This window comes from Rhopalosiphum maidis, chromosome 4, assembly GCF_003676215.2.
Source record: "Rhopalosiphum maidis isolate BTI-1 chromosome 4, ASM367621v3, whole genome shotgun sequence".
In the NCBI taxonomy this organism is placed as follows: Eukaryota; Metazoa; Arthropoda; class Insecta; order Hemiptera; family Aphididae; genus Rhopalosiphum; species Rhopalosiphum maidis.
The window spans coordinates 9,899,386-9,917,142 of record NC_040880.1 but is presented as its reverse complement, the minus strand read 5'-3'; the positions used below and the strand labels follow the sequence as shown (position 1 = coordinate 9,917,142).

General features: G+C 31.0%; 1 protein-coding gene across 3 annotated transcripts; it reads left to right on the top strand.

The window, feature by feature from the left end:
- Window positions 1-71: 71 nt before the first annotated feature.
- On the top strand, window positions 72-9,023 carry LOC113560301 (splicing factor 3B subunit 1). Of its 3 annotated transcripts, none has more exons than XR_003406107.1 (17): window positions 73-528; window positions 1,901-1,981; window positions 2,047-2,188; window positions 2,455-2,699; window positions 2,884-3,118; window positions 3,175-3,522; window positions 3,591-4,204; window positions 4,610-4,880; window positions 4,952-5,184; window positions 5,254-5,400; window positions 5,462-5,587; window positions 5,659-5,880; window positions 5,962-6,144; window positions 6,214-6,578; window positions 6,681-6,953; window positions 7,758-7,894; window positions 7,977-8,119. XR_003406107.1 is itself a non-coding variant. In XM_026966083.1 (17 exons), exons 1-17 carry the CDS (start codon window positions 340-342, stop codon window positions 8,854-8,856), a joined length of 4,050 nt encoding a protein of 1,349 aa, XP_026821884.1. In that variant the 3' UTR covers window positions 8,857-9,023. The 3 variants fall into 3 exon arrangements, 1 of the variants encoding a protein (XP_026821884.1); XM_026966083.1 differs by lacking the exon at window positions 7,758-7,894 and adding an exon at window positions 8,698-9,023 and having other exon boundaries at window positions 340-528; window positions 7,977-8,193; XR_003406108.1 differs by lacking the exons at window positions 7,758-7,894; window positions 7,977-8,119 and having other exon boundaries at window positions 72-528; window positions 6,214-6,307; window positions 6,393-6,578; window positions 6,681-6,822.
- Window positions 9,024-17,757: the final 8,734 nt, after the last annotated feature.

Here is a 17,757-nt window from a genome sequence, read left to right as displayed (position 1 = left end):
GTGGTTGGCTATCCCATCAAATATCATCGGTTGTTGTTTGGTCAATCGTGTTTTTTAATCGTTTTCACGCGTTTATTATTTAATAATACAATATATTTATTATAACAATATAATATATAACAATAACATAGTTCGGCTTTATCACCGTCAAGTTCGCCCTCACGCTTGTAACCGCTTGGACTTGCGAATCGTAACGTGTGTCCGCTGTTTGTTCGGTTTGTTGTCGTCTTACCGTTACCGAATTTATAGTATCGTGGAGGTACATACAGCGAATAATAATCATTAAGAAAAAAAAATACCGGGAATTTAGTATAAATCTGTTGTCGGCGGCCGTTCACCATGACCACGCACGCGGATATCGAAGCACAAATACGCGAGATACAGCAGCGCAAAAAAGATGAGAAACAGAAAGAAGACGACAGCGATGTGGGTCTCGGGGCATCCGGATTTTTCGACCAAGACATCTATAACGGTGGTGGAAAGTTCGAGGGTTATGTCACGTCTATCGCCCCCAACGACGAGTACGATGTAAGTACGCACACTATACGATACACAGACCTCGGCATGAGGAAACTACATGTAATTCCCACGTACAAGATCTATCGGGATATAAGGGTGTAACATTGTGCCTGACCACCGACATTCCGAGTGTTCTGTAGCGTGACCGCGTTTTTGTAGCTAACTGAGATTATTGCTGTTAGCTCTTATTCTCAGCACACCATGACATATTTTTGAATTGTCTATACCTAGGCATTTACTGTGTAAATTACTTGTGGTCAAAGTCAAGTTTTAACAGATATTACATGTAATTGGTACATGTCAAGCTGAAATTAAAGATCAAATGAGGTTTGATAATTGATTAGACAATGTAATTGTAGTATAATTAGGTTATACATTTCCATAAAAAATTATCTTAATAGTTACCTTGTTTATTATACAATAATCATAATTGGCCTAATTTGGTATGTTAAGTTATTGTTATGAGTTTTTTTTATTAATTCATATAATTCTTCTTATCTCTTGTCATTATTTCATTAAATTATACCAACTAAAAGAGAACCTTAACTGTATTATGTCTTCAATAAAATAGAATGTTCAAATCCTTTACAAAAGTAGGTTCTTTATGGTATGTAGATAATTATCAAATTAATTGTTACAAGTGTGAATTAATTGAGTTTTAAAAGTTAAAATGTTTAGATTATCCATTTGCTAGTAGCATTTTAATATTAAGGAATTTATTTTTGGGCTGTAGTAAAGAGGTGAAGAATATTAACTACCATTATTATCTTTAAACTTTAATAAACTCAAAACTATTCAGAAAATATGTTACTAAAATTTTATCTTATGGGTTTAGAACTTACTTGATTAGGTACTTTGCTCAAGCAAAATATAATATCTATTAGGTTCTTCTACCATTGTTTTTAAATTTATGTTCAATGCTATTTTAAAATATGTATGTGTCATTTAAACATTTAGTTATTAATTTATTATATTAATTATTCTCTTCTAGTCTTGTATACATTTATAGGCAACATGTTAAAATTTTATTTTTTAGAACCTTATTATTCAATGATTCTATTTGACATAATTATTATATTCCAGTATCATGCTAATTAAAATTAAAATTTATAAAAACAATTATAATATGTACACAAAAAAAAAAAGAGCACAATAAGAGAAGAGGTACATCTCAAAAAAAAACTAGCTATAATTCAGAAATCATTTTTATTGAAAGATACAATCAATATAACCCCATATTATTATATTTTTTGAAAATAAATATTAATCATGCAGATACCTCTATAAGTGATGTTATATATATTTTATAAATTATTGGCAACTAATAAGTTACTCACATATTGATTTTAACTAACCTACCTATTATTACTTAATATTTTAGGATGAAGATATTGATGATCAACATTACAGAAATAAAAAGCCTATAACAGCACCAGCAGCTGCTCTTAAAGAAATTGCACAGGTAAGCTACTGAATTCAATATTCTTTATCTATTTTTAAATTTTAAATATTTTATATTTATTTTAGGCTAGAGATGATGAAGATGACTATGATCCTTTTGCCGAAAGAAAACGTCTTCAAAAAGCAACAACAGACAAAGATGATGATACTCGTCAAGTTCGTAGGCCTATGGTTATATCGCCAGAACGTATTGACCCGTTTGCTGAAGGTAATATTAATTTTTTTTTTTTAACTAAATTAATTTAATATTCTCATTTAATTCAAATTTTAGTATTATACTTATGTTGGAGAGGGATAATTTTAAACAAATTTTTCACATAAAAAGTGTCATTTTCTCTAATTGTTTACAATTTATTATCCTTTTATTATTATTATTGTATGCTTCATTTCAATTTTTCATATACTATTTTTATTAGTAATAGTATGTATTGATTGTATACATTTTGTTTAATTTGCTGTATTGTCTTTTCTTAGGTGGGAAAACTCCAGATGTTGGATCCAGGACATATTCACAAATTATGCAAGAACAAAAATTAAAGGGTGAAGAGAGTGAAGTACGAAAAACAATTATAGAGAAAGCTAAAGACGGTAATCTTAAAACTAATGGAGATGCCAAAGGTACAGTCAGGAAAAGAGGACGATGGGATCAAGTTGTGCAAAATGGTGATTCTTCTGGAGTGCCTGCGAAAAAGAAAACAAATTCTACCCCTTGGGAAGAAGTAAGAACCTACTATTGTTATCATTATTTATGTCAAATATCTATAATTTTATTTTTTTTTTTTTTCATACAAAATATATTTAAAATTGTATTTATTTATTTTGTAAATCAACGGGTAATCACCCTTTTGGTAAATATAATAATATAAGATTTTACAAATTAAATATAAATTTATTTAATTTTAGACACCTAAGGGAGGCTTATCACGTTGGGATGAAACTCCTGGACCTACTAAAATGGGAGCAGAAACACCTGGCGCTACACCTGGTCAAAGTACTAGAATGTGGGATGCAACTCCGGGACATACTACTCCAGCTGCAGGAGCTGCAACCCCTGGCCGTGATACTCCAGGACATATAGGAGCTACACAAACATCAGTGCGAAGAAATCGTTGGGATGAAACTCCTAAAACAGAAAGAGGTATTTTGTAATTATGGTTAATCAGAAGAAACATTTTTTAAAACTTATTTGTTTAGCTACACCTGGCCATAATAGTGGATGGGCTGAAACTCCCCGCACAGATCGTGGAGGCATTGATTTAATTCAAGATACTCCAACACCATCAGCGAGTAAAAGACGTTCACGTTGGGATGAAACACCATCTCAAATGACTCCATCAGCTACACCTGGTAGTCTTACACCTGGAGCAGCCACTCCTAAAGTAGGAGTTACACCATCTGGAGCTTCTATGACACCTACTCCTGGTGGCATGACACCTGGTGCTACTCCTATGACACCAATGGTACCCCGTACTCCTGTACTTTCAAATAGTGCCGCTACACCAATTGGACATACTGCCATGGGTATGGCAACACCAACTCCAGGTATACACAAAAACTATAATTATAAAATATTAATACCTTATACTATATTTAATTAATTATTTGTTTAGGTCATTTGTTGTCGATGACCCCTGAACAATTACAGGCTTATAGGTGGGAACGTGAAATTGATGAGCGCAATCGTCCATTGACTGATGATGAGTTAGATGCAATGTTTCCACCTGGTTATAAAGTACTTCAACCACCTGCTGGATATATACCAATTCGAACTCCAGCTCGTAAACTAACTGCTACACCGACACCAATAGCTGGAACACCACAAGGGTTTTTCATGCAAGAATCTGTTGATCGTCCGACTAAATCACAAATAGTTGACAATCAACCACCTGGTAATCTTCCTATGTTAAAACCAGAAGATGCCCAGTATTTTGATAAATTGTTGATGGATGTGGATGAAGAAAGTTTAACATTGGAAGAACAAAAAGAAAGAAAAATTATGAAATTGCTTTTAAAAATTAAAAATGGTACACCACCAATGAGAAAAGCTGCTTTGAGACAAGTAACAGATAAGGCTAGAGAGTTAGGCGCTGGTCCATTATTTAATCAAATTTTGCCTTTACTTATGTCACCTACACTTGAAGACCAAGAACGGCATTTATTAGTTAAAGTTATTGACAGAATTTTGTATAAACTTGATGACTTAGTCCGACCATATGTCCACAAAGTAAGATTTAATTAATATTATACTAATTTTTAGAGTGTGTTATTCAAGTACTGTTTAAAAAATAGATACATCTAAATGTTTAAAACTTATCTAAATGTCGATATTTAAAATTTGAATGTTAGGTAATTAATTTTATTTTTAAAGTTTTTGGTTTCATAAATGTTATAGACAAAACTAAATTCATCTATTTTTTTCAATTTTTTAAAACATGTATTCTTCTCAAATTATTTATATCATTTGTCACTACCTTTAACTTTAAATCAGGTATCACCATTTTGCCTAGTATGAATATTCTTATAATTAAAATAAAGTATTTATAAAACTACTCATTTAAATTATTAAATATATCAGTTAATAGAAATGAAATACTGAACAAATTATTAAAGTATTAATTTTTTTCTCCAGATATTGGTCGTTATTGAACCACTTTTAATTGATGAAGATTACTATGCTCGTGTTGAAGGACGTGAAATAATTTCAAATTTAGCTAAAGCAGCTGGTTTAGCTACTATGATATCTACTATGAGACCTGATATTGATAATATTGATGAATATGTGCGTAATACTACAGCTCGTGCATTTGCTGTTGTTGCTTCAGCGTTAGGTATTCCATCACTTTTACCTTTTTTAAAAGCTGTATGTAAAAGCAAGAAATCATGGCAAGCTCGCCATACAGGTAATAATTTACATATTGCTATATTAATAACATTTTTATCTAATACCTTGATTTATCTTATTAAAATCTAGGTATAAAAATTGTACAACAAATTGCAATCTTAATGGGATGTGCTATTCTACCTCATTTACGCTCTTTGGTGGAAATTATTGAGCACGGTTTGGTAGATGAGCAACAAAAAGTGCGAACTATCACAGCTTTAGCTATAGCTGCGTTAGCTGAAGCTGCAACACCTTATGGTATTGAAAGTTTTGATTCTGTTCTTAAACCTTTATGGAAGGGTATAAGGACTCATAGAGGAAAAGTAAGCTTTATAAATATTATAATAATAATATTTTAAGAACATTATTAACAGTTTTTATTTTTGTCCTAGGGTTTAGCTGCATTTTTAAAAGCTATTGGATATTTAATACCTTTGATGGACGCTGAGTATGCTAATTATTATACCAGAGAAGTGATGTTGATCTTGATTCGAGAGTTTCAGTCGCCTGATGAAGAAATGAAAAAGATTGTATTGAAGGTATTGATAAATGTTTCTTTTATGTTTTTACTTATTCTTAACTAGTAATTTATATTATTAGGTGGTCAAACAATGTTGTGGAACAGATGGTGTGGAACCACAATATATTCGTGAAGACATTTTACCTCATTTCTTTAGACACTTCTGGAACCACAGAATGGCTCTTGATAGACGAAATTATAGACAAGTATATATTATATTATATAATAATTATGAAAGTTAAATATTAAATGAGTTTTTTTTATTATTATTATTTAGTTGGTTGATACTACTATGGAAATAGCAAATAAAGTTGGAGCATCAGAAATTATTAATCGCATAGTTGACGATTTAAAAGATGAAAATGAACAATATCGTAAAATGGTTATGGAAACCATTGAAAAAACAATTGGTAATTTAGGTGCGGCCGACATTGACTCTAGACTTGAAGAACAGCTTATTGATGGTATTCTTTATGCTTTCCAAGAACAAACAAATGAAGTACGCACTAAAATTTCTCAAATGCTACTTAGTGCATAATTATTGTACATATTTGATTACTCTAATTTTTGTTTTATTTAGGATGTTGTTATGTTGAATGGTTTTGGTATGATCGTTAACCAACTTGGTCGACGTGTTAAACCTTATTTACCTCAAATATGTGGTACAATTTTATGGAGATTAAATAACAAATCGGCTAAAATCAGACAACAAGCTGCAGATTTAATTGCTCGAATAGCTTGTATTATGAAAATCTGCCAAGAAGTAAATGCCTAATTGCTTTATTAATTGTTTTTGACCTGAACTTGATATAATTATTATTGTATGTTTTAGGAAAAGTTGATGGGACATTTGGGTTTAGTGTTGTATGAATACTTGGGTGAAGAATATCCAGAAGTGTTGGGAAGCATTTTAGGAGCATTAAAAGGTATTGTAAACGTGATCGGCATGACAAGAATGACTCCGCCTATCAAAGACTTGTTACCTCGGCTAACGCCAATTTTGAAAAACAGACACGAGAAAGTCCAAGAAAATTGTATCGATCTTGTTGGTCGTATTGCTGATCGAGGACCAGAGTATGTACCTGCCAGAGAATGGATGCGAATATGTTTCGAACTACTTGAACTATTAAAAGCACATAAAAAAGCTATCCGCAGAGCAACAGTAAATACTTTTGGTTATATTGCTAAAGCCATTGGGTAAGCATTTAAAGTTGATTATTAAATCATTTACTTGATTTTTATGAATGGAAATATAAATTAAATTATTGTTTTGAAAAACTAACTATTATTTGCCTACAGACCTCATGATGTATTAGCTACACTTTTAAATAATTTAAAAGTACAAGAACGACAGAATCGTGTTTGTACAACAGTTGCCATTGCTATAGTGGCTGAAACGTGTTCTCCATTTACTGTATTACCTGCATTAATGAATGAATATCGAGTACCCGAATTGAATGTTCAAAATGGAGTTCTTAAATCACTATCATTTTTGTTTCAATACATTGGTGAAATGGGCAAAGATTATATTTATGCTGTCACTCCTCTTTTAGAAGATGCCCTTATGGACAGGTAATATAAGTTAATTATTTATATTAGAAAAATGTTTTAATTTAATCCAAATTGAAACTATATATATTTTTGATCAGTGTTATCATATTACAATACAGTAGACATTTTTTAATAATACTGGTTAATGGTTATAATGATATATTAGGTTTAATGACTAAAATTAAAATTTCCAACAAATTTATGTTATGTATATGCTTATTTGTATTGGTTGTTATGACATTCTTAATAATCATACAAACAATACTGCTTAATTCAAAAAAAAAAGCATGTTACTTACAAACAAAATAACAGATTTTTTTAATATATAATGAATTAATAAACAAAACTGACTTTTTATTTTTTAATAATATGTCTATATAGGTATAAGGATTTGTAATTTAAATATAATAATACAATGTACTTATAATTTTTTTAAATTATTTTGGTTTTGGGTCATAATTTATGATTATAGACTATTATGACCTATTTTTCTTGGTCCCTTGAACATCTTTTTAAACAATTTCTATTGTATTATCTACGCATAAACGGTAAAATAATAATAATATTTTTTTTTTTTATGTTAGTTTATACAAGTGCTACCACGACCTGATTAACTTATATAATATATCTATATAATTTTTTTTTACTAGTATTTAAAATACAATAGCACTGTTTTACTATAAAGATTTAGAATAAATTATTTTACTGAAATTAGTAATTACATAAACAAAACTTGTGTGGACATACAATAATCAAGAATAGTTATTTGTTCATCATATAAATATATTATGTTCAATTTTATAAATAACTATATAATTTATTCAGTGAGAAAATATACCATTCTGTACTTATCCATACGTCACTGTGCTATTAAGATCTGTTGTATAATGACAGGGTGTTGTGTGGGATGTACTGAAGATCCTATTTTCACCAGACCATGACAGGTTTTCTCACTGGACAGAGTATATGCAATATAAATAATCTTCATCCATTATCCATTTATTATGTATCTTTTTAAAATTAATTTTTATGTGACATTTTTAGAGATTTAGTACACAGACAAACAGCATGCGCAGCTATTAAACATATGGCACTTGGAGTTTTTGGTTTTGGTTGTGAGGATGCCTTAATCCATTTGTTGAACTATGTGTGGCCTAACATTTTTGAAACATCCCCTCACTTGGTACAAGCTTTTATGGAAGCTGTTGAAGGTTTAAGGGTTGCTCTTGGTCCCATAAAAATTTTACAGTATACACTTCAAGTAAGTAGCTACATTAAAATATATTTTAAATTTTCAATATATTATTGTATCTCAGAGGTGTTTAACCTGTATTTTGTAATACTTTTAAGTATTAAACAATCAATCTTTAAATATTAGATAATTATAATAAAATATGTGGTGTAGAATATCTTATCTGCATAGTCTGTGAGACTATGATAGACAAGACATAAAATTATCCTTTCTCAATAAAACCTCTCTACTTAAAATAAAAATATAATACACAAAAGCTGTTGTAAAATATACTTCATAGAAATCAATTGGATATTTGATTGCCAAATAATAAACCAAACTACTTTGTTTTAAAATGTGTTACAACCTTTCTTTTGAAACAAAAAAATGTTTCAAATAATTCCTATATTTATTAAAACATTAACTGAAGTGGATTTGAGTATGTGGTTCAGTACCTCTATAATTAGCTATGACATTAACCTTATTAAGAATACAACCATTAGTTGCTGGATACTCACTATTTTATTCTTTCAGGGACTCTTTCATCCTGCTCGCAAGGTACGTGATGTTTACTGGAAAATTTATAATTCACTTTACATTAGTGCCCAAGATGCTTTAGTTGCTGGATATCCACACATAGAAAATGATGTTAAGAATCAATATGTACGATATGAACTTATGTATACGTTATAAATGTGTTGCATTAATATTTCTTAAATAATTATTATTATTATATTTTTTTTTTTGTAAATATTCCATTTCAATGTGTTATAACCCCATCATCCCTTTATATATTTTACAATGTACAAACGAAAGGAATATTAATATTTCAGTTAAATATATCTTATATATTCACCTTACATCATATTATATATATATTTATGTATATAAATTTATTTTGAGGGTAGAATAGTTTAGGGTTCTATATTATGACAACAATAATGTCCACAATAAGTGTTTTTTTTATGAATGTCCATTATTCATATTGTGTTAAATAGGTACATTAATATAATCTCATAGGACAGCACTGATATTATTTATTTATTACAAAAGGGTTATAAATGATAATATGAGCGTTACATATTTATTAATAATGTATAGTTTTTATTTAATATTATATTATATTGACATGAAACTTTTATTTTTGCATAGTTATATTGAGGTAGGTAATATTTTTATTTTTAATGTTTCATCGATAAAAAACATTCTTGTAAAATGAATTATTGATATTCATTCTAAACATATAGCTTTGATCTATTAAGTATTCTAATTTTAAAATATGGTACCTATGAGTTATTTTTTCTAATGACATATTTACATCGTTAACCTAATAATGTCCTTATTGTAGGTATAGTATCTATATTTCTTTGTTTCGTGGTTACTCAATTTTACTAATACTCTGTCTCAAAAGAGAATAATCACTTTTCGCGCCTACCCACTAATCGCTCTGGTAGTACAGCAGCCAAATTGGGCGATGGTAATAATTTTAACCAAAAAAATAATAGTCCGTTTGGGTGAGTGAAATTGTTTTTACCTATACAAGGTAAAAACCTGGTGACAGATATAGTTGATAATCATTGTTAATTGCTATTATTGAAAACAAAATTACGATTCAGACATGCTTTTGTTTAATTAATTGTTGAGTGTATATTATAAGAATTTTCATACTAATTCGCCCAAATTGTATATATCTATTCGCCCGTCAAATTTCTCCCTCCTCGCTAACCGATGTTTTCCGAAGATTATACGTACGAACATTTATTACAATGCCTAATATTCCTAATTAATAACATTATTATATTTAATTTGGGGACTGGCCAATAGTACGGGTCTTTGAATGAAAGATGCGTGGAAATGAACATAAATTCTCTTTTGAGACAGGGTATAATTATTACATTTATTTTAAATGCAATATAATTAATTATTAAAATTATTTTTGAAAATAAAACATTTTGTTTGTCGTTATCGCTAACCATTGTCTACATCCTTTTAAATATTTATATGAGTTACAATGTAAATATTACATAATGTAAACAATAAACAAATAATTGCATAATGTTGGTACAAAGAATGTTAATAATTAATAATTTTACCTTTGATAGTGAGGAATGATATTGACTGTCACAGACTCAATAATTATTGTATCAACATTGCATAATATTGTCTGTTAAACTATTTAACATCATTACAGCTGATTAGAAAAAAAAATTAATTTGGGACCACCAAAGATATTTTTTATTAATGCTGATTTTCCGTACATAATAGATATTTTATCCAATTTTTACTATGTTTATTAACTATTAAGAAAACTTTGGCATTCATCGCTGTTTACAATAATTGTCACAATAACTCAACACTAAACATTGTACCTTTATAGTATATACTGCTTATAAAAATTAATAATATCATTCTGTTTCAGTTCGTATTAAATCGTAATTTTATCGTGATTAAACAAAATAGTATTATTACTATCCACTTTATGAATGATATCATATTAAATAATTTACTTTTAACAGATTAACTGTTTTTATCATAAAAATAAATACATTAATTATTAACAAATATAATGCAGAGGTTCCTAACCTTTTTTAACTCACGGCATCCTTAGTCATTTTCTAAAAATCCGAAAGCGCCCTATGGCCTATAGACTAAAAAAATATTTCAAATAATTTTGCGGCACTCTAGGATATTATTATTATAATATAATGTATTTGTAGTTTCAAAATTGTTGTAATTTTAATACTTTTTGTATAAATTTGGACTTTGAATACATATAAAAAATATTTTTTATTTTTAATGTAGGTAGAAAAACTAATGAGGAATCTTATATTGAAGTTTTCGATAGAATCGATTTTGGTAAATGTACAACTTATTAGAAACTTAGTGATACATTTTTAAGTATTCACTCGTTAATTGTTTATCAGCATTTATACAAAAAAAAATTGAAAATTTCAATTGTTGTCTATAAATAAATCATAAAGAATCAAATTATTTTGATGTATACTACTATGTATAATTTTTTCCCTCGATTATTGAGAAAAGTACCGAACAATTTTTAAATCTAATTTGCTACCTGCAGAAACCATCTTCAAAATTAAAAATCAAAATTGTTTACTGCCCTAAAAAGAGACGACAGACAGAAAAAATACACACATCACTCCATCCAAAATCTAAAAATCTATCAAAAATGACGTTATATTGATTTATATTCACCTACTTATTAACAAAAATATTAATATATATAAAATAACATAAATATCTAATTTGTTTTGAAATATATATTGGTATACCTCCTGTTAAATTATATTTTGAGAATGTCATTATTGTTAGAAATATTTAATTTTCAAACGTGTCTAATAATTGAGAAAGTGTTGGTTAATGATTGATACCAGCCAGTGGCATGAACTAAATTTTACTAGAAAGTCGGTAATATCCAACAAATAGGTACCTACCCACATAAACAATTATTCAGAGCTGTTTGAAACTCCCCTCCCACACATCCCCGTTAAACTACTTAAAAAATACATAATTTATTAACAATATAATTACAATCGGGGAGTCCCTCTGTGGTACAGAAGGTTTAGAATCTACTTTTTCACGAGTCATTATAACACGTAGGTGTATGTTAAATTTGAATTCTATGACAAATAAATACATAAACATTGCGAAAATTCTATTCGGAGTGGTAATAGTCTATAAAGCCTCTATTTTAACTTCTAAGGTTATTAAATGATATTTAGTTAAGTATTAGTTTATTTGATCTAATTTTTATTTTATTGTATTTGAACACAAATCTTCTACTTATACCTAATTTAAATTATTTATTATTATGTTGCACTACCTGGTCGAGTGTCGAACAATTACAAGTACAAGAAAGGAACTAAAATCGTAAGGGGAAAAATCATTCTTTTCTGAATATTAATACAGTTTCATCAATTTTTTTATTCAATATTAAATATTAATGTATATTAAAAAAACTATGCATACCTAATGTATTTTAAAACTTTCAATATTTATAAACATAACACTACAATATAGTAGGGATCCAAACATCTAGTATTCGGTTAAAAATTAATTACAATTTGATTTTAGTTGGTTTGATCTTTATTTTGTTGCCGTAAACTGTACTACTATAATACTGTCCTTTTAAGTAAAAGTGCAGTTACTTGAAAAATAAAATAAAAATGAGTTAGCTACGGCATTTGATAGGTTTCCAGTCTTACACAATAATTTTAGAAAAATACCCCAAAAATTACATCGAATAGTATACTAGCTTTTGTAGATGCAACAAATACTAGTTAATAGTTACAATCCAATATACTCGTGCATTTTTATTCATTATTTCAAAAACCATTACGTAGGCACTTAATAGACTATTCTAGGTACAGGTATTTTTTTTTTTTTGTTTTTACATAATTGATTACAAAGAATATAACTAAACGTACTAAAACGCAGAGTTAATTAAACATTTTTTAAGTTTTTACTTTTTCACTGTCAACCACGATAGGTATGTTGATTTCGTATAATGAATCAGAAAATATTATTCCGATTATTTCTATATATTGTATAATCTTATTCAAATTTCAGACAAACTGCGTAATAGACCAACATTTTGTGGTTATTTTTTTTTTTTATTTCTTATCAAATCGCGAAAAATTAAAATAATATTTTTGTATTTGACTTTAATCCCGAATTCCTGTCCGGGAACAAATAAACGGTTTATTGTCTTGTAATTAAAATGGCTTATTATTAGTTCTCCGTCAAAAATAGCCAGAACCATTCTAAGTTTCTTGAAGGTCTATTTTAGTTACGCCTTAGCTATTGTGCTATAAGTACCCATATATTATGCATGTGTGCCCGTGTCAACGAAAGCCAGCCAATATTTAATACGGTTATGTGCTTATGACTCCGATGGCCGATCGTATATAGGTCGTTTGGTGAACGAATATTATAATAATTGACGCAATGGACCCTTTGCGTGGCCAGAACGAGATTAATTATAATTAATTACCGACCAATTTATTGTCAGCAGCGGCGAGTCTATACATAAATTATCACGTTCGATTAAACCGACTCAAACCAGACGCACAATAAAAACTATAAAACCACAAGCGCGTGTTATATTACCTATTTCAGCGAGCGTAAATGTTTTCCGCCAATCTGACTCTAGACCGTTATTATCGCCGTAATCACTGTTTTTTTTTTTTGTCGACAACAAAAAACGAATTATTTTTATTTTTTTGAGAAACCCGATGGTACTTAAATCCATCAACGTTTGTAACGATTACGGTGGTAGACGTGTCTCACCTCAGTTTACCCCGTTTAGTTTCAAATGTTTCGATATCATATCGAGACCAACATAATTTAGCGTTAAAAATTATTTTAACATTAAATTAAACGAACAGCGGGTAAGTATACCTATAATAAACATTATAATATTATTAGTTCGTTAAAAGTTCACTATACGAAAGTCACGCTCTGTGTTTCGTATTTCGTAGCACTTTTCATCATCTCCCTTCTGAGAATTGAAAAATATAAGACTTGTGTGCAGGTGACTTATGCTATTAAACACGGATATACGCGTTTATGGAATATGTCTGTAATCGAACACATTTAGATTCGATTCGTCGATATATCGCATTATATTTGTGCGTGTTTTCATCGGCGCGATCACATGGCAATCGTCCGTGGTGCATGCGTGTGAATCGCGTAGTTGCGTGGAGTGCGAGTACGACCGAAAATTGTCTGCCACTTTCGGTGTTAAGATTTTTCATTATGTTCTTATGAGATTAGTGAAAGACAAAAAGAAAAAAAAAACTGGAAGATTTGCTGTAAATTTCACTTTACGTTGTGGCAGTAGGTATTTCGATTGCGATTTTTTTTTTTAAATTATAGCTATTGAGAAAATCGTAAAAATGTTTCGTGTTCCAAAAATGCTATAAAAGAAAATCGATGTTAAATAGAATGTTTTTGCATGATATTAAATATATATCTACACGTCGTATGAAATATTGAATTCTGTAAGTTACTTACTGATCTAAACAGTATTTCAAGATTAACATAATATATACTATGCATGCACACGAATAAGACATTTAATCCCGGACGTGGCGTTGTTCCTGGGATTTGCAGTACAGGTACTCGAACAGGCTGTCTGGCTATACCCCTACTGTCCACCGGAATCGCATTGGTCTCGACGAACTCCTTCGTCCCTTACCCGAAACCCGCACATGACCGTTGTACAGTCGTCGTAGCATGAGCATCGCTTGGGCGATGACGATCAAATCGCTCCTAAGTATCTCGACTGCTGCAGACGAGCCGCGGTGGCGAGACTGTATGTTCTCGAGTAAGCATTACCACGTCGTGAGGTAAATTATTGTAAATCTTATAATTACGCGTATCGAATAATGTGATTGAAAATAGGTTTACAGTTCCATCGGGAAATGCGTACGGTCGCGTTACTAAGACGAGGATGATGTACCCGCAAGGTATGAACTCGCACGTCAGTAATGTTTATCGTGAACTATTATAATTTATAATGTCCGAACGATAATGACTATCAACGTGTATACCTCCGCGCCCGTGCATGTGATTTGGCAGTTTGGTACACGCAACGCATATCGTGCACTCGATTCGACTTTTCGTTGCGTTTGCACTATTCGCAACCAGCTATTATATACGATGTTGCGAATTAACGATATACCCACAGTAATAATATATACATAGGTAGCAGATTGGACGCCTTTCTCGTAATGAAGTACCTGTGCATTTGAAATTCGAAAACTTAAATATATACTGTGTCCGTATTATATAATAAAATAATATCTAGGCAGGTACGCATAATGTTATGGAATAAAATTCACGGACGAAAACATGTCATAATATAACATTAGTGATCCGCCTCCGACAATTAATGTTGTCATCTGCAGTGGAATCAAACACGTCCCATTTCTTGTTACATTCTATTTCGGATTTAAAAATATTTCAAATCGAAAGAGTAACGCGATAACACGCGTGCGTTCGAATTAATTAATATATATCAACGCACTCTGTAATCAATGACTTATTTTATAAATCGTAGATTTAAGTTGTTATCGGTTGCTTCCGATACCCGCATGCCTCGAGTGTTGTTATTAAAATATACAAATTAGACGGGCTCACAGTTTTTAAACGTGGTGCGTGTATAAGAGAAACGCGTGTCCGATATTATGTAACCGTAACGCAGTGGACTATTTTTATCCCTCGCATGATTTTAAATATTTCGTCTCAATGTTTTTTTTCTCGTATTTATATTCCATTATTCGTACGACAAGTCTCTTAAATCCGTTCTCTCTCGTCTACGTTATACAGTACAACCGACTCGTGTCATGTGTCCTATTTCATACTTCCTCACATCGTAAAGTAAATTAGAGACCAGTAAAATAAAAAAAAAAAACCACATTAAAAATAGCACGAAAATCATTTTGAAAAATAATTCTGCAAAATGCGACCGGCTATTTCGCTATATCTGTACTCTGTACGTGTGCCTACAACGATTGTATAGTATGGTGCATGTATTGCATAAAAAATAATCCGTACACCGTGCGCGCGTCCACGTGTGTATGCCTGCGTACGATGCGTGTCTAATGTCATTCCGATCCAACTCAAATGGCCGCCTATACGGCTTGACAACAATTATAATTTATAATCGTATTTAATATGCGTACTGTGTACGATCGTAATATACCTACACCAATACGGTTAACACAAAATAAAACACGTTTGGAACCCCGTCATTCCAATGACTTCGTACATCAGGTCGACCGCCCGATTTCATAAGATTACCGTCCCAACCACATACTTAATACCCATATACCGCTATTATACTGCGCATAGGACCTAAAAACCAAATCAATCGGATAGCCTGTCGGGTCGTCATATTTTTGTAATATTAATACGGCGTATGCGCTCCGTCGTGTCTGATCGCATATCATCATCATAAATTACCGTGTGCCACGGGTAAAACGCATGTAATATATTATAATGTATGACCCCGTACGCACAGGCGGCTTAATCCGAACTAATCGAATAATTCGCACCACTGAAGAAATGTATGCGTAATATACACGCGCGCATACATAGGTAGGCACCTATACATAATAATGTACGGTAACGACAGTGTTCGTGAAATTACTTTATACGCTCGTCGACGACACGTAGTCCGACCGGAGGAATTGTAATTTTTTTGCCTACATATAATAATAGCTGGTAGACTATACCTAATAATTGTATTTATTTCTTCGTGACCGAACTAGCAAACCGCATTACATTACAATACATTATATATACATAGGTAGGTACATGAGTACAACATTTTCGTTTTATAGGTTTTCAAGACGAGCCAGTGCAAGAGATATACCTACCTGTGTACGCGTTCAGTCCGAACGAACCGCGATTGGTAAATTAACAAGACGAGTGTATAATTATAGTATAACGCACGAGTACACGTGCGTATGCGGTTTTTCAATAACTGACGGTGTCGTCGGTGATCGGTGAATTGATATACGCGTGACGTAATAACATATATATATATATATACACTGTAAATTAGCTCTGTGGACCGGAGAACTTGCAAATATCAAAAATAAGCTATACATGAGACGTATGAGCAATATGAGCTGTTTAAAAGGTATGTTTATGATGATAGTCCAACCCAAAATAGTCAGATTTAATCAAAACAAATATTGATAAAAAATAAAATAACAATCGCTTGGTATATGTATACACATCTATAACACAGATTTTACGATTTGTTAACTCGAAATTTGGCGTTCATTCAATTTTTTCATTTATTTTATTCATCAGTTGACTCTTCCTTTTTGGCTGTTTTCCTTTGCTTTAAGTGTAGTTCTTTGTTTCAGATGTTTTCCATATCGGTTCTCTATTTCAGTTTATAAAAATGTACACGGACGAGCACCGGGAAAAATAAAATTCTGAATCAACATATTCGGTTTGCCAAATATATGTAATTCGTTCTATAGTATAAAAGACAATATTGTGCCTACATTTTTGATGGAAACTCGCAGTAACCGGGTGTTAATAACACCACATATTTTTATCCGCGGGGATCAATTCGAATATAGTAAAATCGTACGGTTACGACGAGACCAGTATGTACCTACGTCTCGCACCCGTAATGGGTGAATTAATTCGTACACCTTATTGTGACCTCGTTAGCGGGAACCGTATTATTTTCCGGTGAAACGATTCAAGTGGTTATATTGTTGATAACTGGATTAATATAATGTGTTATGCATTAAGTGGGATTGAATTATTCGTCCTCAAATGTGTAAGATTCTATGGGAATTTAAACACCGTGGGTTCTTACTAATCATAAGATTCAGCCAATCGTGATTACAGCGAACGACAATTTTTTTTTCACGTGAGTGTGAAGACGCTTTTGCGTAAACTATAATTAACGGCACAGTCACCTTGACCAGCTACAAAATATATTCGATGACGGCAGTCTTCGCTCGATCGATCAAAGTATAAATTCGGTGACCGACGCGGTCAATATTGTAATTTATTGTACGCACACACAGTATAATCGAAAGC

Coding starts and splice junctions, on each gene's coding strand:
- LOC113560301 (XM_026966083.1), top strand. CDS start 340: ATGACCACGCACGCGGATATCGAAGCACAAATACGCGAGATACAGCAG. Junction 4,205..4,609: donor TCCGACCATATGTCCACAAA/GTAAGATTTAAT, acceptor TTTTTTCTCCAG/ATATTGGTCGTTATTGAACC. Junction 5,881..5,961: donor TCCAAGAACAAACAAATGAA/GTACGCACTAAA, acceptor TGTTTTATTTAG/GATGTTGTTATGTTGAATGG.